General features: G+C 43.9%; 1 protein-coding gene across 3 annotated transcripts in view; it reads right to left on the bottom strand.

The window, feature by feature from the left end:
* Positions 1–10583: 10583 nt before the first annotated feature.
* Positions 10584–25626, bottom strand: part of OLFM1 (olfactomedin 1) — a 48230-nt gene continuing 33187 nt past the window's right edge. For all 3 annotated transcript variants that reach the window (XM_037879905.2, XM_037879904.2, XM_037879906.2), the window contains exons 5-6: positions 18858–18964; positions 10584–12271 (exon numbers count right to left, since the gene is read on the bottom strand). In XM_037879905.2, the coding sequence (XP_037735833.1) occupies positions 11597–12271; positions 18858–18964 (782 nt within the window). In that variant the 3' untranslated portion in view covers positions 10584–11596. The remainder of the gene's footprint in view (positions 12272–18857; positions 18965–25626) is intronic.

Below are 25626 nucleotides of genomic sequence, written 5' to 3'. Positions count from 1 at the left end.
AAACTGTGGACCCAGCACACCCCCACAGCTGGAGTTTTGGGAGAGGTTATGTTTAAGCTATGGGGAGGAGGAGGGAGTCTGAGGGGAACATCACTGGTTGCAGGGGCTCGGCCGTGTGGTCACAGCTCTCAGAAGGGGGTGCTAGATGAAGCCTCCAGGGTGGGGGGAGGGGATTCTCTAAGACAAGGACAGTACCAGGGCACTGTTCAGACCCCAGAGACTTAAAAACACACAGGACCCAGTGGCAGGATCCCTTCACAGTAATCTGGTGAGCAGCCCAGAGGGGCACTTGACAGGATCTGTGATACTCAGCCACCTTGGTGGCCTCAAGAAAGAGTCCCCTTTATTACAAGCTAATCCTGTCTCTTCTCTCAAGGGAAATACCACGTGCAGCTCCATTTCAGTGGTGCTATTGGTCTATAATTCGTGAAGTGCTTTGGGATCTTTTAATGTGAAAACCACTATAAAAAGATAGGCTATTCTTATCATATAAGCATTAGTTCCTGGTGGACATCTGCATGAAGTATCCCCTGCATAAAGGTACATGTTTTACTTGCCACTAAATAAACCAAATCAGAGGCTCTGACCCTCACAATTTGGCTCTGGATCCAGAGTTCTGATCCAGGCCCAGCTCTGGAAACAGGTCCAAGTGAGCTGGAATATGAACTCAAAATGTCAGCACAGCTCTCGGTTAAATGTATTAATGGTCTGGCCTTGGCATGAGAGGTGTCCGATTTCTGCAGGTTACTGGGAACATCCACAGAGCCTGTCACTTCTGCCACCTGAATACTGACCTCTAGATACTGCAGCAGCGAAGAAAGGTAGATGCTGCTTCATCAGTAACCACAAATCAATGCTAGCTGGGAAGATGAAGTTTCACCGTGGCACCTGGCCACCTCTTAACCCCTGCAAAGAGAATCTGCCGGAAGAACATAAGAGGCAGAGGGATCGACATGTCTTAAATAAAGTACAGACACTGACTCAAGTCCTGGTGTTCGCAGTCTGCCAAAACACTTATCTAACACACTGGCTTTGTCTTGTTTTGGAATTTTACACTCCCGGCCCTGCAGACAAGTAAAAGGGTGTAGCTTCTCCGACGTGCCTGGCTGAAAACTGGGTCAAGGACACAGGATTTGACCCAGTGAAATGGCCAGTAACTGAAGTTTGCTGCCTAAAACAGAAATTCACTGCTGTTACATTGCCTCAATTAGCGTATATCACTGAATTAGAAGCTATATTAGAGGAGGAAAAAAGGGCACACAGCTGCTCTTCTTAGATTGTAAACTCTTTGGGACAGGGAAAAGGTCTCTCTTTATGTTTGTACAGCACCTAACTCAGGAGGGTCCCTAGTGCTGAGTGGGGCCTCTGTCCTCTACTGTAATGCAAATATTACATTATACTTAATGCTAATTAATACATTACAGCAACCGTGTCTGACTGTGGAACCCCCAGTTTCAGCTCTCTGTTTTTGGAACCACTGTACATGTAGACTATTAACAATGGGTCATGGTCTACTAATTAGTAATCAGATGTTGTCAGTAATCTAAGACACAGCAGCATTATCTCATTGGTTTGCAGCAGGGCTTGCTTTGAAGTAACAACAGTACTATGTGCTTATGGACAGGCAAAGACTTCTCACTGTATAGGAGGATTTGGCATTTTCCATCCTAGGGTTTCAAAGTCACTAATTACCTAAGCCGCACAATGCCCTCTGACAGCCGGGAAGTAATTTATCACTGTACCATTGTACTGATGGGTATGGTAAAGCCCAGAGATAGTATGAGTTGCCAAAGGTCACATAGCAAATAAATGAATCCAGAAATCTTGTTTCCCAGTTCAGTGCTCTAAGGAGGAGCTGGGCCTATTTAGTTACCTAACACTTGCTGATTTCAATTAAATACCTTTGAGGAACTGGGCCATGTACCACATTGCCTTCCCTGACCATTCTAGCCTTATGACCCGGCCTTAATGGCAAACTCATACTTCAAAGTCGTGATTCCCATTTTAAAAAAACCCACATTTTGCCAGAATAGGATTTTCCTAGACTGAGCACAACTGCACACCCTTTGCTAGAGGTCAGGATCTCCAGAAAATTACTACTCAGCTTGTAATCGAAAATCCCAACCCAGCTATTGAGATTCACACTCATGGCTTTGTGTTGCCAAAACGCAATAAAACTTTAATTGAATGTCTCCTTCAAGAAGGGACCTCCTTGAGTTAATGTCAGCTTCTCTGAATGACCCTTTACAGCCATAGTTTCTCTTTTTTATTATAGCATGCCATAGCCAATTTGACAGAAAGAGGAGACTGCCCTAAGTGAAATGAACTGCATGATCTATTGATAGGAAGTTTTTAACATTCATTAAAGGTGAGGAGTGCTGTAGCGTAATGCAACTGGTGAATGCTAAATTGCCAGAGATGGCAGATTTGTGTTCTCTTTCCCCCCCAAGGTCACTTGCTCATCTTCGAGGTCTAGATGTACCTATTTGGGAAGAGACCTATAGTTTGGGTGCAGACAGAGATGAATTGGTAGGGAGCAGATTTCCATGTTGGGCACCCTCATTTGATGCTCATTGGGATGCTCAGAAATAGGAATGTACGCATGTAAGGGATAAATTATTCCGTATGTAGGTTACAGTGCCTTTAAGAAAAAAAAGAGGAAGATCTCAAAGGGAGGGCACTACTTTCTGAGAGTCAGAATTGGCCCATTATTGACATGGTAGTTTCAGCCAGGAGCTAGCCAGGGATGATAATTCAAACAGGGAGAAGCAGTTCCAAAGCAGAGAGGATGCTGATTGCACAGCATGTACTGCCAAGGTGAGGAGACAGACACATATCCGTCAAAGCCGATGGAGAAATCAGGTGTCAAAGTGGATAGAGATGGCTCTGAACCAAAACAACTGGCTCTAAATACTCCCATCCTACGTATCAGACTGCTGCCTTTGTAACTCTGGACCCTATCTACTTGGTGGAAGTACTGAGTTCCCCTCCCTAAGAGGATAGTGAAAGCATCAAGCTGTCTTTGCCCTAATCAGCTGTGGATGATAGTGCAGTGAATCATTCATAGTCTCTCCTTTGCTTCTCTCTCTCTCTCTCTGTCTTTGGTTACATTTAACTTTTGTTTCACAGATTCACTTAAAAACAGTGTGGGAATATAAATGACATGTTCAATACAGATCAGCTCGTGGTTTTACAACAGCCAAGAGAACATAAGTATCACATTATCAAAAGTCCTCAGCACAGCCTGAGAACAGAAGCCTAATGCACGCAGCATCCAAGAGCTACTGTTTGTCATGTATTCCACAGATCATTCTCCATCCCTGCTACATACCAAAGCTGCTTCCGTCATTCTGCTCCCCTAAGCGATACCCTCATTCCTGGGATTCTGCAATGGCCTCTAATAACAAGGCATTTATTAAATCTGGCTCTGGGACCACTTTTCAGGGGGAGGAAGCAGTTCAGTGCATAGTGCAGGGATTGTTATTCCTCTATTCCAACTTCTGCTGTGCCACTGACTGACTAGAGACCTGACCCAAGGCCAAGATTCCCACTGACTCCAAATGGGATCAATCCCTGAGAGGCTTTAGGTATGTGACTTAATTCCACTAGCAGTTCACCCATATGTAAAGACACTGTAGCAACATTCACGTATGAATTACGATTTTTGGAAAGCACTTTCAGATCCTTCAATGGAAAGTCCTACTGGAGGGAAAATTACTATTTCCAGAATAACGACAAGACGGAACCCCCCCAGCGGCGCTCCAAGAGTGAAAGCCTGTCCTATTACAGAACCTACTTGTTCCTTTGTCTCCTGCGTTGAAAGAATGTCTGCTGTTATCAGTCCCTCAGCCAAAAGAAAGTGAGCAGGAGCCATCCACTGAGTTCTGGCAACACACGGAAGCTCTGTTTGTGGCTGTTGCTTTCACCAGGAACCAGAATTTTCCAGCTGCCTGGAAGAGGAGCCAAGCTGATTTCTGATCTGGCACCAGCATGTTTTCCTAACGTATGTGTGTCCTTGAAAGTGCCTTTATTTAGAGTCCCTGGGAGAACCAGATTGCACTGCTTGTGCTGAGAACAATGCTGTACGAATTATATGGGAAATTCTGCCAATAACTTCCTTTCCTTTCTTTGATGCGGGAGGCCCCAGCAAGCGTGATGGAACCTTGTGACTGTTTGAGACCAGACACCTATCATAGACAGCAAGAAAACTTGTGGGAGACCGGGCTAGCTTGGTGGAGAGTTGAATTTCCACCAAAGACCTGGATGGGAGCAGGGTAAAGGGCTAGTGAGTTGCTTTGAAGCATTGGAGGCGCATGCTGGCGATCGGAGTCCAGGTTGATACAGTAGAAGTGATAGGCAAGTTAAACTCCCAGGCAGCTCTGCACCCACTCCCCTGTGATGTCTACAAGTGTCAAAGTTGGTGCAACATAAACACCAAGGAGCCTGAAGAAGATATCAGTTAAGGGGGGGGTGGTGGTGAGGGGGAAGGTTACTTTAACTTTAACCGTCCACTGGCACCTCGGTGGACATTTCTGCAATTTGGACTCAGCTGAGTGTGTGAAAATAGCTGAAAGAGAGAGTGAGGGGATTTAAACTTGCAGTGATTTACTCCCAGACCAGACTCCTTAAATCAAGATTCCCCTACATGGGGAATAGTCATTAACTCTTATTCAAAGTACAAACTCTTTAGCCTCCTCTTCTTCTGGGAGCCCAGGTGTCACTGCCAGCAGGCCTCCCCCACCAAGTTCAGGAATCCCAGAGCCTCCCCCCTGGGCCTGGGTAGTAATTCAGGCAGGCTTACCCTCCTTGTATTCAGGAGTATCACAGCACTTTTCCTGGGGCTGGGCTATTAACAGTCATTCTCTCCTTGGATCAGGAAACCACCGCTACCGCTACCGCTACCGCTACCACCTTCTCCTTCTCCTTCTCCTTCTCCTTCTTCCTTCTGGAGCCTATGAGTTTGTCTTTCTCCTAGTGTGTCTAGAAGCACCTCCCCAGGTGACCTCTGGTAGCCTTTTAATAGGGCCAGGTGCTCATTAATCAATTAAGCTGCCAAGCAGCCACCTAGGCAGTTAATTACTTAACAGATATGCCAAGATGGGCTTGTTCTCTTGTACAAAGCCAGAGCACAGATAGAGTGGGCCCTGACTCTCCTTTCAGGGGCCAGCCACCCCACGACAGTCTCTCAGAATTTTGTTACCTAGACTTTCACACAGCTCTAGCATGCCGCTTTGCTTGAAGCACTTTCAATAAGAGAACATTATCCCCAGATGGTTTTTTCTCCCCTTCGCTATCAGCCAGGTGTTAGAACTGACAGCAGAAATTTCAGAGAAGTATTAGTGAGATGTGTGCGAGTTTCATTGCTTCATAGAGGGAATCCATTTTCCTTTTTAGTATCTATTTGCTCCACTCCCCCAGCCTTCAGCTTGCGCAGTACAGTGAATATAATCCATGCCCAGCTGACCATAATTTATTCATAAAAGGCCTGAATCTGCAATGAGCTATTCATCTCCTGGGAAATGTTGAATGCTCTTAATTCCCATGGTCTTTAGTGGGAAACTGAAAACACTCAGCACCTAACACCATCATGCAGGATCAGACCCAAAGTGACTTAATGTAAAAAGGGATGTGTATATTTGTTTTTACTATGTTGTAAAAGTAGATTTATTATGAAATCAGCCTACAATTACCCTCTTAATAATTTCCACTCTTCGGCACTCATTCAAAAGAGACTCATCTCTATTGTATCAGCTATAAAAAGAGCAGCTACATTGACATACTTTATGACTTTATTAAAAGTGGGGATTTTATATTAATAATTCTAGAATCCACAGCCATATTTCCCCAGTGAAGGAAATGTGTGCATTGGTCTAGTTCCAAGGTAATTTGTAAACATAAAGTATTAAAAGGCTCAACAGTTCTAAAAATTTTAATTGGAAACTCCACAAATTGCTTTGCAACATCTTTATACTTCAGTATGGAGCTTTCAGATAACGAGGAGCTAATTAAGGGGCGAAGATTCCTTTTTTTTTTTTTTTTTAATGATATCTGTCTCCATATGGGCTCCGAGTTCACTGCTTGTAGGTCATGCAAGTAATGGGAAAGAAAAATGATTTTTATTTTTTTTTAGCTTTTAATGTAATGATGATGCTAGGCATTAATCTTTGTGTTACCAAGAAACAGACCTCTGGGACAGGGACAGAAGCCGGCATGAACTTTGTTGAAATCGAGCAACTGCTGCCCAACCTAAGGGTATGGACTCATTCTCCATATCTTAGTGTGGAACACATTCCTGAGGAGACGCATGCATTTCACTAGCCGTCATGCATTGAGCATGGACTTTGCAACTTGTGTGTCACATTATCAGCCTTGGCTTCCAAATACATATGCCAGCCTATGACTGAGTCCTCAAAAGTGGTCATGCTCCCCTATGCATACAAAACTGGCCATCTGTGCACACAGATAGGGAGTTTAGAATCAGATGAGCCTTAATCACAAAAGTTCACATCTGGATTTCAAAGTGCAAGGGTGTGCTAATACAGGATTTTGGTTCAGCCCACTATAAAGACAGAGGCTACTTGAAATCTGAACCAAGGCCCAGGTGTTCATTTAACAAACACCTCCAATTTGGGTGTTTGGTTCAAGCCAATCTCTTGCTTTGTGCCTACATCCTCTCTGGGGATGATGGGACGTGTGAGTCTGGCTGGATCACGCCTTCTAAGCATGGATGATGTGTGAGGCAAAGAGAATTAAACTGGAGAGAGGGAGAGGAAGATACGAGCTCAGAGGGTGAACAAAGTGAAAAGAGGCAAGGGAGTGAGTGAAAGGCAGGGAGGAAGACTCAAAGGGGGAAATGTAGAAAAGGAATGGGGAAAAAGAAATCAAGGGAGAGAGGGAAAAATAAAAGGGGGAGGAGAAAGACTAGAAATAGAGAAAAGAGATACAGAATTGGTCAGGGAGATTTGGGCCGAAGAAAGGTGCCGCACAGAAAGCAGTAGGAGGAGATGAGATGTAAGGGAGAAGAGGATAAGAATAGAGATGAAAGGGGTATTGCATGGAGAAATAGTCAGAGCTGATCTTCTCTGCTTGGTTTATGAGCTTTGGACCAGTCTTTTTTTAAAAAAAATTTGCTAGGCATGTTCTTCTTTCTCCTTCAGCTGCAGCTTTGAAGTAGACAAGGGCACGGTGCACTCAAAACCTATTGAAAGAGGGCTGCCAGTGAGAGCTTTCCCTGAGTGGGAGGAGGAGTGATAGATACTCCTGGTCGCTTGTATATCTGATCATTCTGACCCCATAGAAGAGAGGGAGGTAACTTGGTACAGTGCAGTGGAAGCCAATGACTCTAGCAAAGGCAGGAAAGCACTGTGGCTTGGTGAAGCCCAAGAATGAAAGAGATCAGAGTCTTGCTGAGATTATTTCTCTTTCCTCTGTAGAATCATCTGATGATCACGTGAATGGCTCGCTCATCTTTCCATTAACTGGCACCCAGCTCATCCAGAACTACAGATGAACCAGCTGGATGGAGATCAGTTGGTCAAATGAATCAAATGACAATGGTAGGCTAAGTGCTGACTTGAAATATAGGCAAATTTAAGGCAGATGAATTTATTGCTCAGCTATAAACCGTCACCTGGGACTAAATATTGCTGTCGTAAGCGAATGCAGAATCTAGGCTCTGGAGTCCACTTAGCACAATGCAGTCTCTGAAGCCGGCAAAAATATTTAGCAAAGTCCTTTGAAAGCAACACCTTCTAAAATATTAACTTCACACGCACACAGGGTCAAATTTTTCATTGCTGCAATTCATTGACTTCCTTGGGGAAATGCCAGCAATGTGTTTGGCCCAGTGTACTTCATGCACCAAATAAGTCAATTGTGATAGAAATTTATCCTTCTGGGACACATTTGCCTCAGAATGGCTCATCCACTTGAAAAATAATGCACACCAAAAATATATTACCATATGGTGTCCATTTATAGAATACGCACAACAGGCTAATCGGACAAAGGTGCAGTCAGTTTGACCACTTTTCTCACCTCATTAACTTTGGCACATGTGATGGGGAAAGCTGTTCGGTCTTTGTAATGTTCAAGGACACTAGGTTGGTTCAGTTTTGTATTAAATGAATTGGACTAGAAAAAGGAATTTAAATAAAGTGTCTATGCAGAGGCAATCCAGTGTATATTGTGTGGCGCTCGAGCAATGCTGGAGAAATATTCTATAATAGTCCTATAGTAACAACTATAATTCAAATCTATAAAGGGAATGAGAGAGACAAAGAAAGATATGTCCTGATGCACATAAATAGTTGGGCAATTCATGTGTTCTTTATGCAGCGAGGGCCTGCTCCAAAGCCTGTTGAAATTGATAGGAGTCTGTCCATTGATTTCAGTGGGTTTTGGATCTGGCGCTAAATCTTTCAAAGAACAGCAGAGCTCTTCCTAAATGAGTCCCTGCTCATGGAATGCACTTGTTAAGTGGATACAATGCAGGTGCTTTAAAGGCTCCCTGCTTAACAGATTTTTTACTGCACATTGAAAATCGATACTGCTGCCAATTATATCATGGTTCTTTCTTCCCTTTTTTAGCTTCTACAAAGGAAAACCATTGCTATAAATCTATGAGACCCATAATGTAGCAATTCAGCGCATTAGAAATGTGCTGTGTGATATATAATCAAATCCCCAGAAAGCAGTCCCTGTTCCCGATTTGAGCTTTCATTTCAGTAAGTCATCACCCAGGTGGGATTCCAAGATTTACACAACTGGCTCAGAAATCTAGTTGTGAAGCATCATTCTTTGGCCATGATGCCATTCATTTGTGAGGAAACAGTGTTCTAGTCATGCTTTATTTTCGCCCCTTCATCTTCTGCTGAAACATTGAGCAGGGATTATGCATTAGGGTCAAGAGTACGAATCCCATACGTTCAATTTGCTGTGATTGCATCTCTCATTATGTTCAATTTCCCACGACTGATGAGCCCTTGCTACTTCTGAAGTGGTCAGTACTGACTGACATGGAAATCCCTTTATGGAATTCCCTGCTAGAAGCCTTATTTAGGTGAAAGCAACATATTTGCACTCATCAGACTTAGCTGAGAAGCCTGATTGCTGGTGCTACAAGACATGTTTATCCGCTTCTCTCTCTTTTTGAAAGAATATAAGCTTAGTTTATGATAATGAAAGGAAACATTCTTATAGTCTGTGTAAGGGCAGGCTGGGGATTGAATTCAAGGGGGCTCCTCACATGTATACGAAATGCAAGACTGGTTCTTTAATTGTTACAAGAACACTCTCCCAGCCTGTCCTATATGGATTCAATAAAGGGATATCAGACTCCAGTGTTGGATCATATGCGATTTGTCCCTCTCCTGCACTAATCTCCAGTACATTGCAATAAGCCTTAATATTATTGCTGATGGTCAGAGGCAACTGAGACGTGGCCTTGGGGAGAAAATGGCGATGGGCACCTGTGTTTCACCTGGTGTGTTGGATCTGCTGAGCAGTGATCAGTCGGCAGAGGGCAGGATAGTGAATCTGGTAATGGTGATGGGTGATCAACAGGGGAAGTGTCCTTGGTAGTCAGGGAGGAGAAGGTCAGGGAGGCAGGGTGTCCAAGGATCATGGTTTTACAGGTAGTTAGGGGGTGCATATTGGTGTTAGGGCACACAGAGCATTAGCAGATTCATCTGTCCGACACCCTGGGATTATTTGAAGGCCAGAGTTGGTATGCCATGACATTCCTCAGCCTCATGAGCTCTTCACAATGGGCAAAGACAAGACAAGACAGTCTTACGCTGAATTAAACCTAGTGTCTCTGACACCGGGTTGAGGATGATCAGAGGCAATGGTGAGCCGTTAACGAACATTGGGGCTCTGTGTCTTTCAAGCAGAACTTTCAAGCAGTTTCATCATCCTAAAATTTTCACAAAATATTACCAGGCTATGAAAACACACTCATTTCAGTCTTCAAGTCCAAGGCTCAGTGTCTTCACCTCTGACGAATATGGTGTAGAGAGGCCACGTGTCAAATGCTGTTCTGAAATCCAAAGGGTTTAGTCAGGATGCAGAACAGGAAAGGCTTGGCACTGCTAGGAGCAAAAGAGGCCATCTTTTCGCTGGCAGTGAATCAATACAGCATCAATGCTTTGCTTCCGTTTGTAGTAGAGACTGTTTATATGAATGAAGTGAGGAATTTAACTCCTTAAAGCAGAAGATACTCAACCTGCTTTTCACTGCCCAAATCCCAGGGGCTGAGTGAAAGGCAGGTACACACCAGGCAGAGCTCACGGGCAGTGTTGCATATACCATAATCTAAACGTATGCATAAGTCCTGCAACTGAGAGAGCATCCGCCTGATTCTCTGAATGATGCACACTGCAAAGCAGACTATCCTCTGAAATTCCTGATGCTGCTGCCTGGTGCCAGCTGTTGTACACAGGAGGCCATTTTCCCCCTTTTAGTTACCCCAACACAAGATGGTTGCACAAAGCTATAACTGAGAACAGAATTTGTCTCTCTAATTTACTACTGTTCCATCCCCTACATACACAGAGCCAGTACACAATAAACAAAACAGGGAAGTCTCCTAATAGTTTTATTGTTCCTTAGATAACTGTGGATAGTACAAAGTTTTCCTCTTTAAAAAAATTAATTTCCTTCACAAGTCCATCCTCCTAAGACTTCCTATGGGAATCTGATGCCACAGAATATCCACAGAAGCTATTTCCATCAATCATAATGCTGTGTAGATATTATAATAGTAAGAGAATATTTTTAAAATTAGCAACATGAAATTGGTTACCTGTGTATTAGGGGTGAACACTGATTCATTGTCATTTTTTTAGAAACGAAACCATCATTTATTAACCCAAACTACATCATTGCATTTACAACATTCATTGCATAAACTAGACATACAAAGTTTTGCCACCTCTGGTAAATAACAGACATACATGATACAGTATATTTGCTGAATACATAAGTTCAAACAATATGGATACAACAACTTGTTCATAATACATACTTAAACCATCGTGGTTAATAGTTACTAAGACACAGATCCATGAGCTACTTTGGGTCTCAGCACAGTTAATCTAAGAGACAAAAACACAGTTGAGAGACAGTAGCTGCAATGGAATGCAAGTAAAACTAACCAGTGTTAGTCTTAACCAAACACTCCCTGGAGGGGGTCAGCTTTTCCACTTAAAATACAAATCACACATCCATCATAGCTGACCTTGATGTAGGAAAATGTCCATGCAACTCACATGACAGAGAGAGACTCCCCAGTGATAATTTCCAACAGTCATTGCCTTACTTCTTTAGCATGTACTGGAGATTTGCTATTGGAACCAAAAGCAAAACAAAAACTTCAGTGTTTCTTTAAGTGCAGTTCCAGCTGCAAGTATATGATTATTCTTAAGTCTATATAACACAGGCTTGGACTTCTAGAAATGTAGAGGTAATGCTGATGTCAGGTGTATGCTGTATAATCCTCTGTGAAGTTGTTCTTTATTTTGGCAGCTGTTTTTTAATAAGTGTGTTTCCTTGATATTAGTAATTTTTTTTAAATTAGTTTCTAGACAAAAGTGGACTACAATTCATCAGACCTGATGACGTGGAAGAGGGTGACGTTGTAAAGTATCTGATGCCCGTTGTTCCAAGCGTAGAGGGCTCGGTCCTTAGGGTTGTAGTCTAACATGGAAATGTGTGAATATTTGTTTTGGAATGGGATGTCAATGTACTCGTAAGTGGAGGCATTGGTCTGGTAAGCATAGTGCACCTTGGTTCCTCCTGAGTACCCGTTGGTGACGTAGAGCGTGCCGCAGATGATAAAGGCCTCGCCAGCGCTGCGTTTCGGATAGCTGGTGTTCCAGGTCTGCAGGCTCTGCAGGGTGTTGGGGTCCAGCTTGCTAATAACAATGTTCCCCGCGTTTTGATTGGTAGCATAAACAGCCCACAAGCCATTTTCATCCACCATGAGGTCAATGTCAGAATGGCCACCCCAGGCGTAGTGGTACATGTTGTTGTAACCAGCATAATCCAGGCTGCGAGTCTTGAGGATGCTCTCCGTTTTCAAATCAAACCTGATGATTATGTGGCTTTGGTATTTGTTAAAATAGATCGAGCCATTGTAGACCACTTGGCCGGTGCCAGACCAGGGGTGAGGGAGACGGTGAGAGGTGAAATTGTCTGTATTCATGAAATCCGACATGCTTTTGTACTCTCGGACAAAGCGGTTGTTGTGGTAGCTATCCATGTACCAGACCTAGGCAAACAATGGAAACATTTCATGTTAGAAGGCAGCAGACAGAGAACCACCATAACAAATGAGCAATATAGAGAGAGATTTTCCACCCCCTCTTCTAGAAGATATGTAGCGCGACAGCATCATAAGTTACCTCAGAAATTAAACGAGATGTTAAAAGGGAACGTTCTGAAGACTAAACTAAGGAAGCCTCACTTTGAGGAGAAAAGCCTGTCACTCTTTTCCCACTGTGTCTCATTATACCTGCGAGGAATGGACAGACTCTTTCTGGCCTCACTGGTTCTAGAAGTGTTGCCCTCCAGCTCATCATCAGAACACACATTCCAAGACCCTGCTTATTCAGAGATGACATGGAGTCCTGCAGTTATTAACAGTAGGTTTTCTCATGGACAGACACCAAGAGTCACAAGAAATCCAGAGCAAATTGCTAGGAAGAGAGGCTGTAATTGACAACCTGCTTGAAAATGATGTATTTGGAGGATGCTACCAATGATCAAAAAAATAGGTCCACAATCTAAAAAAACAACTGATTGAATTAACTAGCACACAAAAGCTTTCCAAGACGGGGAAGCTAACATCTTTCCAGCAGCTCTGTAGTTTAAGCTGTTGCCTTGAAGTACCAGGTAGTTGTCTTTGTCCTTTGAAAGGGCAATAACATCTCAGTCTGCTGGGATAAAAACAATATATTATGTTGATGCCTCTTTTTTGCTTCCTGTAGGCCTCATCAGGGCAGCATTTATTAAATTATATCATCTGATGCGTGGAACTCCATTAATTTGGCATACACAAGAATATGAATGCAATCGCTCAGTGTCACAGAAATTCATTGGAAAGTCCTTATCCATTTAAAAATCATGCTCTCCTGCATCAAAAGCTCAAAGCGAGGCTGTTACAACACAATAGATAAAGACATCAAAATCTCACTATTGTTAGATCATTAGTTGATGGTGGAGATATTTTAGATTATTCCTTAAATGCCAGTTCACTAGGGACACGGTCTAGACTCCTTACAAAATGCATTAGTCATTTGCAACCAAGACTGAAGCAAATTATCAAGCAATACAGTGAGCGTGGAGAAAAAAAAATCTGTCCTACTGACGACATTTTGTATGCAGCTGCCTAAGAGAAAGACAGCTGTTTTCTAGATCAGAAATTGTCTGAGCTGGAGGAGAGATAATATATGAAATAGGAGTAGAAAAGACTTTTAGGAGATGTATTTGTACATGTCTTAAACAAATACAACTTTTGTCTGTCTGGTCCTTGCAAAACCTCCATCGAGTTCTGTGCAGGAAGATTGAGCACTTAGGTATCAATGGGAAAATTCATGTTAACTGCAGATATGCATAAGAACATAAGAACAACCATCCTCGATCAGACCAAAGGTCCATCTATCTTCCAACAGTGGCCAGTTGCAGGTGCCCCAGAGGGAATGGACAGAACAGGTCATCACCAAGCAATCCATCCCCTGTCGCTCATTCCCAGCTTCTGGCAAACAGAGGCTAGGGACATCATCCCTGCCCATCCTGGCTAATAACTGTTGATGGACCTATCCTCCATGAATTTATTTAGTTCTTTTTTGAAGAACTTGCCAAGAAGACAGTGTTAAAACCCATATCTGGATTAGAGTAGGGTTTGGGATTCAGATTTTAGTTTGAGATTCTGGCCCCAATGAAGTCAACAACAGAACTTTTAGGGTGAGGATTTCACCCCAGGAATTCAGACTTAAATTGAAGAGTACTGACTGATCTCATGAGATTTTGACTCAGTCTAAACTGATTCTGAATCTGCCCTGGAATCAGAACTGTAAGGGGTGGAATCAAACCCAGAGATTTTAATCTAATCTCCATCGCCATCTGAAATTTTGAAAGGGTTTGGATTGAACCCCCTGCTTCGAGCCCATCTCTAGTTTGATTAGCTATCCTCAAAAAATGTCCCGCAAAGTATTTGTCAATTTCACACAGCCCTTGTTTTGATCAAAGATGTAAAAGATAATTATGCTACTTCCAGAAGAAGCTGCACTGCTTTGTGTAACCAAACATGCAGTAGATGTAACTGTAAATGCATAAAACATCCACTGATCAGAATCCCACCATGCCACCATTGCCAGGGTCCTATGAAGTCATCTGCTCTCATATGGATATAAACATCCACACATTGTGTTTGGTTGTTTATCTTAGAATGGCAAATTAACTTGAGAGCTCTGCAAAACATCTGCACTGAATTTCAAACACAGCCCAGGTTTGAAACATTCTGCAAACATGGATGAAGGATGTATGCACAACTGCAGCGTTCCATGCCCCTCCTTTGATGGGCCTGAGATGGGTGTCAGAAGGTCCCAGATGGAACAAGACACTGAGCCCGTCAGCAGGATGGTAGAGACAGGACATCTTGGGAGAAGGGATATGGAATTTCCCCCTTCGAAGGTGGAGTTTATTGAATTAGGGGTTCCAATTTTGGGGTTAAAGAACATCTTACCTTAAACTGAATTTATCCAGGAAATGGCAATGTTATAAAAAAATGAAAACTGAGCCATCTTATTGCTCTGCAGCTCCTGTTTCATTATTTAGCATTAAAAAGTAATACATGCCAAACTCTGTGGATATTTTTAAAACCATAAAAGCAGAAAACCTTGCTATAATGCTAACATTTTAGGGTGGCTGAATCTGCTGAGATTCCTTGCTTCAGAAAACAAGAGATTGATAGCATTGTCTCGAGCCAGGCGTAGTGCAATCTGGCTTTGAGCTAGCTTCTTCCACACACAGCTCTGCCAGCACACATCAATCCCAGCCTTCAACAGCCGCCTGCCATTTCATTGCCGGACTTCTCCGGAGAGACTCACAATCCTGCCCAATTGTGTTCAGGGATATTATGACATGAACAAATGAGTCATTTAGGGACCTGAACAGAAGAACACCCACCAAACGTATTGAGCATTGTGATGTAACTCAGTGGTGACCAACACTGTGGTCACCACCCACCATCGACTTCAAACTCTGCCACTTAACCCGTGAAATTCATAGATGTGTATGTTTTAAATAAAATCTATTGTAAATAATATACGTACTTCTAAACTTGGGCTAAGTCCTTAGAAAACCTTGTTGCTCCCTTCCTACCTACACTAAAAAATATTGTCTACTGGAGAAAAGAAACTATGTGTGACAGCTATTAAAGAGAGGCCTCCTAAGTGCTAAGATAATGCAAATAATTAATAATAATGATAGACAAATAGCTTTCTGAAGATGCTAGGAACCACGGAAGGCCCTTATAATGCAATCAGCCAATTAGAGTTTGTTTTGAAGATGTAATGGGCCGGATTCTCCTCTTGTACCAGTGTAAATCTGGAGTAGCTGCATTAACATCAGTGGACTGAGTAAATACTCCAAAATGTAGCCCAAGCAGAATAATCCTGTGTCTTATCGAGAGTGAAATGAGAAGTGATAAGGGTACAGGGTTCTGGTTCTGCTCCATAATTACATTTTTAATGATGATGAGCATAAAATTTGGTTTAGTTATTGTCAGAAGTCATATCAGACGGATCCTGTGCAGCCAATCCTCTTGCTAAACAGCTGACCATAAGACCTTAAATTAGCAAGCCAGCCAGACAACTTCATTGATTATGTACTTTAAAAATCCCTCTAAGCTTATGGATAAGCAAGGCGCAGACTGACGGCAGAATACAATAGGTCTGCTCTGAGAACCAAACAGCACACAGCAGAAGAATAATGAGCAACGAGATACTGTCGCTCTGTTGCACCAACCTCCATCAGATAAAGTGATTAAATCTGCATCAGTTAGAAGGTACAACAGCAATAAACTTGTAATGAAAGTTTGTCACCAGATCATGGTGTCCCAACCTTGAAAATAAGCATTTTAGCTTCAGCTTGACATTTATCATTATATGGCAACAGAGGCTTGTTCCTTTTGACATAATCTCTCATCATTTCTTAAGGTTTGTACCACTGATGCCTGTAACAGGGATGCCTGGGACTAAAATAAAACCCCTTTCATCGGGATTTTGGATCTTGCAGTTGACTCAGAGTCTCTTGGGCAAGGCAACTAAGGGGCAGGCAAGGAACTGGAATTTCATAGATGCATAGAGTTTAAGGCCAGAAGGGACCAGAAGGGAAGTCCAGTCTGACATCCTATATATCACAGGCCAGTACATTTCTCCCAGTTACCCCTGTATTGAACTCAATAACTTGTTTGTTCATTAAAGCATCTCTTCCAGAAAGGCATCCCATCTTGATCTGAAAACACCAAGAGATGCAGAATCCACCACTCCCCTTGGTTAATCACCCTCACTGTTAAAAAACCTCTGCCTTATTTCCAATCTGAATTTGTCTGGCTTCAGCTTTCAGCCAGTGGTTCTTGTTATGCCTCACTCTGCTACAGTAAAGAGCCCTTTAGTACCCAATATTGTCTCTCTGTGAAGATATTTATACACTATAATCAAGTCGCCCCTTCTTCTTTTTAATAAACTAAACAGATTAAGTTGGAGAGAGAAAGGGACAGACTGTCTCTCCCTCTGCATAGTGCCCTTGGTTTAATGCACATGTTCAGAGCTAAGAAGCTTCTCTGAACTGAAATTGACTTTGGAATCATCAGCAGGTATCTTCTTTCTAGTAGGCTTCTTCCCAGTCTCAGCCAGAGAACCCAAACAAAGAGCGAGCTATTAAATTAATTTGCCCTCCCACCCTGCCTTAACTGTGCTGCTGCCCCGCCCCCCTTTGACTAAGGCTGCATTAACCAATAGTGAATTTCCATTTAGCCAAGCTTTTTCCTTTGTTTGTTTTGCGTCCTACAATGTTCTCAGCAAATGCCTTCGATATTTTCCATTCCATCACTCATTGGAAACCTAGATTGATTTTCAGCTAGTTATTCGCTTCGTACCTCCTTGTGAGCAGAGCTGCACAGTCTGAACTGAAAAGACCAAAACAGAACAAAACAAAAACCTCCCCTGATGCAGCAAATTAATTCTACACAGCAATGAAGGTGGAGGAAGAAGGAGGAGGGGAGATGTAGCTTGGTCAGATGACTTTATCTGAGAGATGAGCAGCAGTGTTATAGAAATTAATGGGACTTTGATGGTCCCTTCCTGTTGGCTAATAACTATGGGCCTGATTCTATATGGACCTGCAACTTGAGCCATCATCTACACTTGTGTGAATTTTGTCAAAGCATGGCAAATAAATCTAGACTTGAACCACGAGCCAATTACTGGAGTCTCCCTCTCATCTGCTTTGTAGAGGACACATATCTGTTCATTATTCTTTAGAAAATATGGAAGCTTCAGACAGGGAGGCCTTTAAAAAAAAAATCTAAGGGAACATTAATTTTATAGAGAACGGGCTGTTGCCATGAGCTGGCTACACAGATATGTGTACTCATTAGACCAATAAACAGCAAATGGATTTTAACTCAAAGCTGATCATGAGAAGCTCCTAGAGCACATTTTGCACTTGTAACATACTTGGAATTTGCATCCAGGTATCCAGCCGGAAATAAGGCCGCTGTTTTACTGAGCCCCCTAGGAATGTGCTTTATAAGTTAATAAAAATAATTACAGATGTTGAGTAGCCTGCCTAGAATCAGGGCCGGCTCTACCGGTTTTGCCGCCCCAAGCAGTGAAAAAATCTGTCTCCGCCAAATTGCCGCCGTGGACGGAAGGAGGGAGAGAAACTGCCGCTGAACTGCTGCCGTGGCCAGCGGAACGGAGAAGCTGCAGCTGAATTGCCGCCACCGCAGAAACTCTGCCGCCCCTGTCTGACTGCTGCTCTAAGCACCTGCTTGGAACGCTGGTGCCTGGAGCCGGCCCTGCCTAGAATGCGTTTGATGGGTCTCAGTCCAGTTCCTAGTGCACTCATGTCCTCTCCATTAAGAACACAATGGTAATCGGCCCTAACAGGCAAGCTTGGTTGGCATTCTCAGTCAACAGATTGAGGATGGACTGACCCCCATGGAAATGGTACTATCCTCTCCTCCAAGGGCGCACCGCCTGCATGCCAGAGTTGAGGCAGACTGTGGTGGGCAGGGGGAAAATTTGACCCATCGTTACCAATGGATAAAGAGAGAACTCCAGTGGCTGCGAGTCTGGAACTTTTCCGTGAGCAATAAAATTAACATAAAAAATAATGTAAGGAATAAAATAAATAAGTAAATCTCCCCCTCTCAAAAAACAACAACAACAACAACAAACCCAAAAAACCAACCAAGAGGCAAAGCTTCAAGACGTTACAATGTGTGTGGGTTGTAATGACTTGTGGTCAATCCCTCCAACTCCCCTGCCTTTGGGCCAATCGAAGAAGAGGCAGCCTTTAGAGAGTCCACTCCAGGTTTGACACGCAGCCCAGCACCTGCTGAGCAGGACCTTATGAGTTTAATAAGTGCTGTGTGGATATGCATGCAGTGCAGACAGGGTCAATAAAGCTCAGATGCATCTAGTCTTTCCACTGTCTTCAGTGGGCACTGGACTGGACATGTGATGGTGGACCTCTATTCAGAGTCCCAGTGCTTTGATGCAAAGAGCTCGGAGTAACGCGGGACATGCTGCGTGTGGGACGGGGAGAGGGGAATACTGTCCTCTTACCTTGTTTTCACCTTCTGGAGCTAAAGGGTCTGTCATCCACGATCCAAACCTCGATCCAGAGGTTTTTATTGTGACTGGGTCACTGATTCCAGTCAGCTTCCCACAAGCTGTAAAAGAGCGGAAAGTCGGTGAGCAACGATTAGGCTTCAGCGTGTGTGGCAGACCTGAGACATTCAGAACTTAGCAGCTCTGAGGAGTGACACGGGCATTAAGACTCGCCCGGATGCTGGGACATTGCCTCTCTCCAGTTGCGAGGGAGCTAGTTTAATTAAGGGCAATTAGATTGCGAACAGCTGTCGGATGCTTTTGTTTGTTTCACTCCACTCAATAACAATTGTCCTTACTGCAGTGCCCCTAAGAAAATGAACTTTCCTGAAAACAGACGTGCTGCGAATGTTGCAGACTAGCAAATGAGGAGAAGAGTTAGCTAGCGTCAGGCTGAGAAATTAGCCTGAATAGTGACTGCTCAGTTTTGCTGTAATAGACCTGGTGCTGCTCATTCTGAGTCTCCAAACATTCCTCTGACAGGTTAAAAAAGTGGGGCATTTTATATAAATATACTTATCTTCCCAGCAAAACTATCTACCTGTACCTATCAGTCATCTTCTCTGGTGTCCAGCACCGTAGTATCTAAGCACTTCACAAACAGTAATGTCTTTTCCTCACACACAACCCGCTGTGAGGTAGGGAATTCTTGCTACCTCATTTGTACAGATGGGGAATTGAAACACAGCAAGATTAAGGACATGAGTTTTAGAGGCACTGCACCCCTGCCGCTGCCATTGGCTTTACCTGGAGTTTTAGGTGGTCGGCATCTCCAAAAATCTGGCCTTAGTGATCTGCCTGTGGTCACGCAGTGAGTCTGTGGCAGAGCCAGGAATTGTGGCCAGATCTCCCGATCACTAGTCTAGTGATATAACCACTGCCCAAGCTAGTGAGCTTACCAGAACTGGGATTTGAACCTACTTGGACACATGCATATTGGAACTAAAGTCTAAGGGCCAGATTTTTTAAAGGTATTCAGATGCCTCAGGATGTGGATAGGCACCTAGCAGGATTTTCCAAAGCACCTAGGCTCCTAACTCCCATTGACTTCAAACCCAGTGAATTCAAGGGGAGTTCCATGCCTACACACTTTTGAAAAGGCACCTATCTGTGACTAAATACCTTTAAAAATCTGGCTCTGATGTCTTAACCACTCATCCATTCTCCTTGCTGCTTCAATTTCCTGTATCAATCTCTCTCTTCCTTGGTTCCACATAGTAAAATATAATCTTGTATCTTTCTCAGGATTCAGATGAATAAATGTCTTCCCGCTTCAATCTTAATGTCTAAAATATAGCCATATGGTGATGTCACATTTACAACAATGCCCACAAGTTTCACGAACACTGCCACCTCAGGCTGTTGAAACGCTCGCATACACGCACGAAAGAACAAGGGGAAAGTCAAAGTAAGATGCAGCAGAAGAATCTGCAGACTGAGACTGAACATACTGGTGCTACAGGAGCCGTCATTTAAAACCCTTGCACCAGCTCTGCAAAGCAGCCCTTGTAGAACCATGTCCTTAATGAGCCGACATAAGGGTAGACGAACATGGATAACAACGCAAACTAAACTCAGGAAGGTGTTCACTGGCTCTTATCTTGAGGTTTTTACACCTGTGACACTTCAGTCAAGGAGAAGGTCTCAGTAGCAAAGTGGAGCGTAGGCTATGGTCAATGGATTTTGATGCTTGAATTGAACTGCAGCAAACATGGTTTCTTTAGCCAAAACTGGAAATCAGGGGCCAGATCCCTCAGGTGTAAGTTGGCTGTAGCACCACTGAAGTAAATGAAGCTGTGCTGGTTTACAGCAGTTCAAATCAGGCCTTTGATTTGAAGCTGTTATTAAGTACACACCTAAGATTTCTGGGATATCTATTCTTTGAGTTCCCACTTGGTCTGTTCTAATTAGCCAACTGGAGGGCTTCTTAGCTATTCAGTAGTGGCTGAGATTGTTACCTCTGCTCCAGCCCCTTTACACTGAGCAGTGAACAAGGACCCTAAATTTTCCCTAAAAGCCCTGTATGTGCCTGAGAGATGCTGTGAAAGATAGCCGTAAAGCGGCCTTCCAAGGCCCCCCTCCCAAGCCCTAGCACGAGGGACATGCTGCGGGTGTGGCTGGAGGTGGGAGGAACACCTCAGGGACAGGGACACAGACACATCATGCAGCTCTGTGGAAATTCTGGGCCACCCTGTAGCCCATCGGCCAGCCCAGCGAGGCTACTGTAACTTAGGCCTCTAGGACTGTCTCAGTTACACCAGCCAAAAAGCTGAGCGTCCATGCAGCCCACAATGTGGATTGAATGATGAACGCTTCTTGACACGGACTGAACTCAGCCTAAATCCCTCTCAGCCACGGATGAGGATGAGGTATTGGTGGAAGAATAAAAAGAGTTAAAAGAATATGCGGGTAATTTCTTGCAAATTTTCCTGCACAGGACCAGCCTCTGTCTACTGCGCCCTGCAATTCTCATACCTCTCCATTGCTGTCAATTTAAACACTTTCCCTCTATTTTCCTGGAAAGAATACTGGTATAAAGCCCATTGATTTTTTTTTTTTAAAAAAAAGCTTATACCGGTAAACTGGTGCTGTTTGCAAGTAGTTAGGCTACGGCTCACTACGCATTTAGCCGGAGACACATTTATAACAGTTTCCCAGCGGGGCGCAAGGGCTGATCGTATTCCAGGCTAGTGTCTCTCTCATGGTTTAAATCTGTCACGAGCCTCAGATGCCAGTGGGCAAAATCTAAAAAATTTGAGCTGCGCTGTCAGGAATTAGAAACATAGGACTGGAAGGACTCCCCCGGGTCTCTGAGTCCAGTCCCTGCTGTCACAGATAACCCCATCATGCAATCCTATTCACAAATTTATCATGTAGATTAAGAACCTACCACTTGAACAAGACTTGTACCCTGGACCCTCAGATTAAAAATCAGATGTACAATTGATTTAGCTCCCTGAGTTGCATTTAAGGTAAGTCAACATCAGCCATTAGGTGTTATTGTTCTGGACGGGCAACTCCAATCTTTGCATTGCACTGGGAATTTTTAGTGACATTTGTTCATTCCAGCCAAGAAGCAACTACAGACACCACGGTCTTTTTCATGCCATGTGCTCAGTGATTGCTTGACATAAGCTGTGAGGAACTGTGTGCTGGGAAAAAACTCTGTGAGGTGCTGAATTCTTTCTGCTAGGCATGGAAACCCCTCAGCGTGAATCCAGCTCAGCATCTCACAATATAGGATCCTTGTATAGCCCGTCGGTTATAAATAATTTGCGCATATACAGCCTCAGCTCTCAAACTGCTTTGCATACATTAATGAGTCATGCCTCAAAAGGCCCCGGTGATTTAAGGTTCTCTCTTGTCGTCCCGTTTTACATCTTGGGAAGTTGAGGCGCAAAGAAATTATCTGATTTGTTCAGGGAGAGACCGTGCAATGAGTCAGCGGCGGTGCTGGGACTAAAATCCAAAATTCCTAACTCCGCGGCCGCTGATTTAACCGCTAAACTATACAGCCTGTCATCGAGCCTTTTAATGTTCAGCTCCTCACTGAATGGGCCTTCTTTTTGGAACTCCTAAATTAGGCTTCTTAATCGCACCCTAGGGCTCACTCTTGAGCAACAAAGAGCAACCCATTCAGACTCTTAGGTGCTGAGTTTTTGTCTACGTAGCAAACTCAGCCCTTTTTGGCTCAGAAAATAAGAGCAGCAGGGATACGTCGGCCGCCGCTTTGTTCTGTGTTTGTACAGCACCTAGCGTAATGGCGTCCTACCCGGGGGTCCTGGGTGCTACCACAATAGAAATAATTAATAGTAATATGTGCAGGGCTCAGTCATATTTATGCTTCTTTATACTCACACTCATGTTTTTCATACTGAATATCCCAGTATTCAGATAAACCCGAATAACCCCCAAATAGCTCAGGGTTTCTGCTTGTTTTTCCTCTTGCTCTTTTAGTGCTTCAGGGAACCATTTATGGTGCTTAAGTTATGCAAGTTGGAGGGTATTTCAAATCACTGGGTGGTGAGACTAGCATAAGATGATTTGGGTTTGCTTTATGTTGTCTCCACAAATTATTCCCGGATGCAGGGGAAAAAAGGAGGGAGGGAGGAGGTTTGAAAAAACAAGCACCACTGAACAACTGCTATGGAAGTCCAGTCACTGGAGGTTTTTAAGGACAGGTGAGACAAACATCTATCAGGCATGGTCTAAGCACACCTAGTCCAGCCTCAGCCTCGGGGGATGGACTAGGTGACCTTTCGAGCTCCTTTCCAGCCCTACATTTCCCCAAATACTGTTTGTCAGATTTATTTGGGGTCCTGTAGAGCCCGACTGCACAGGGCTAGAGAATGGGAGTCAGACTCATGCCATTAAAATCCCGGCTGGCTCAGCAAATGTGATTTAAGGCTGAGATTTTCAAGGCTCAGTTCACTGGTGTTCCATATGATGAGCTCTCAGTCTCATGTGTAAAACAGTCCCTTCTTTTGGCCTTGCCTTCACTAAATCACCCTCGAGGGAGGCGAGGACCTACCTCCGCCATCTAACATGGGTTCCAGCTACAACTGTCATGTCTTCAAAAGGCTTGTAATAGGGGTTAAAACACCTCTTTTTACACAGCCAGTGTGTGAGGTGTGGTGGCCAAGCAGCCATTTTAAAGCCATGGGATCTTTAGATTCACGGCAGAGGGCTTGTTTGATTTTGGAATCAACGGTTATTGTGAATCGCCAGCATGACAGGCCAAATTGGGGTCTTGCTGCTCTGCTGGGGATAGATTCTAGCCCCTGGACAAAGGGAATCCCATGGAAGTCAAAGGAAATTATTTGTATCCTGCAGCAGGACAGTGGCAGGGCTCTACTGCGGGGTGTGGAGCAATCACCGCAGGCACTCTGCTGCTGTGACCCGAGTGAGCGTGTAACGCCAAAACACCCTGGTCGTCGGCTGGCGGGATTGAACCTGGGACCTCTGGAGCTTAGTGTATGAGCCTCTACTACACAAGCTAAAAGCCACATGCCTTTAGCTAAGGCTGTAGCAGACTCATTAATTTCTAAGTGGTCTTGGTGCCACTAGATGGGACAGAGCACCACATCCAGGAGGTGTGCGGGTTACAAGCGCTCCGAACTGCGAGCTCTTTACATCTGCTTTTAAAGGAGTAACAGGAACTCACCCAGATGCCAGCAGGCAGCTCAGGGCACGGAGGTGGCAGCGAGGAAAGGGTTATGTCCCTTGGAGCCAGGGAGTGGATTTGCAGGCTGCAGCACCTGTGTGGAAGCATGGGGAGACGCCCCCTTTGTCTTCATCCCCACTACCCAATCCATCCCAAGGCTGTCAGACTTTTGCCCTGAATTTGTTCACTTCCATTTTCACTCACTGGAGATGCATCTAGTCCAGTGTGATTTTACACACCCCTATTGTAACATTATGGGCATCGGGATCGACTCTCTTCCTTTGCAAGAACAGTTCTGAAGGTGGAAATTGACTTTTCTTTAGCAACTAGAAAGCTCAGCACTGATCTTGCCTTTGTCTTCTGGTGGGGAGACCTCTAACCTGACTGCTAATCGAAATGCTGCTGGGATGGATGAATGCGTGTGTAGTGAGGGGAGGGGAGAGCACACTCCTCCAGTCCCTAAATTGTACAAATTGTGGGGCAGAGTTTTGTTGCTGTTGTTCTGTTTTAGGGATCAGCTCCCTATTCTGTGCCAAGCGCCATTTCATATTAGGGTGCGTACATGCTTCTTAATCCCTGTAAAGGGAGCACTTTAAGAATCAAGGGCAAGCTTGGAAAGGGAGAGAATTCCAAACCTGCAGAGAGCAGCTGCTATCTTAAACCTGCCCTCTAGTTCACGGAGCAAGTCTGAGCGATATTCTCGCTCCTTCTGCAAGAGTTCTCTTCGGCGCATGAATGGAAACCTTCACATCGCCATATAAATAGCGAGCTTTTTAAAATGTGAACAGAACAACAAACTCAACCTGCCTTGGACAGATAAACACACACACACACACACACACACCAGGGTCAGGCAATGTTCTCAGTATTGATTCTTCAGTAAAGCTCTGGAGAAATAAAAAAGCATGGGGCGGGGGGGGGGAAGGGACTTTGTTTAAAGCAAATGGTTCTGCAGCAGTGTGGAGCTCAAAGCAATGGGGGCTACGGGAGGAAAAATACCAAGGAAACGGGAGGGGGCACTCAGACACTGTGAGACGTCTCTGTCACGAGTCTAGCACCTTCAAGCTGGCCAGGCCAATGTGCGCCAGGTACTTGGTAGCATTTTAAATTAGTAATACCCTCTGTAAATATCCTATAGACTGTGAGCATGGCTTAGACAGAGACTGGTTTCTTTGTTATTGTCTGTTCAGTGTCTACCACAACAGAGCCCTGATCCTGCACTGAGGTTCCTTTGCACGTCTCCAGTACAAATATTTTTTTCCCAGTTATAGAGCTGAGCAAATAACTAACTTAGTCAGAAAATTTGGATTCATTTTATGCCGGTGGAATATCGGTGAGCAGATCAAAATTTCCTTGAATTTTTTTTCTATGAATTTAATCAATTAATTCTACGTTCACATTTTATATACTCTGAAGTAGCAAGGAACCTTAGGAATTTAATCCATGTTGGTTAGCTGCAGTTTACCCCATAAACTACATGACAGGGCAAGCACAGAAACACTTCCAGAGCAAATACTTGCAAGCACAAATTGCAAAATCTATTCCCACAAACGCGTGCTG

Source organism: Chelonia mydas, chromosome 16 (genome assembly GCF_015237465.2).
Source record: "Chelonia mydas isolate rCheMyd1 chromosome 16, rCheMyd1.pri.v2, whole genome shotgun sequence".
Classification (NCBI taxonomy): domain Eukaryota; kingdom Metazoa; phylum Chordata; order Testudines; family Cheloniidae; genus Chelonia; species Chelonia mydas.
Note: the sequence above shows the minus strand (reverse complement) of the source record. Positions and strands in the feature narration are given on the sequence as shown.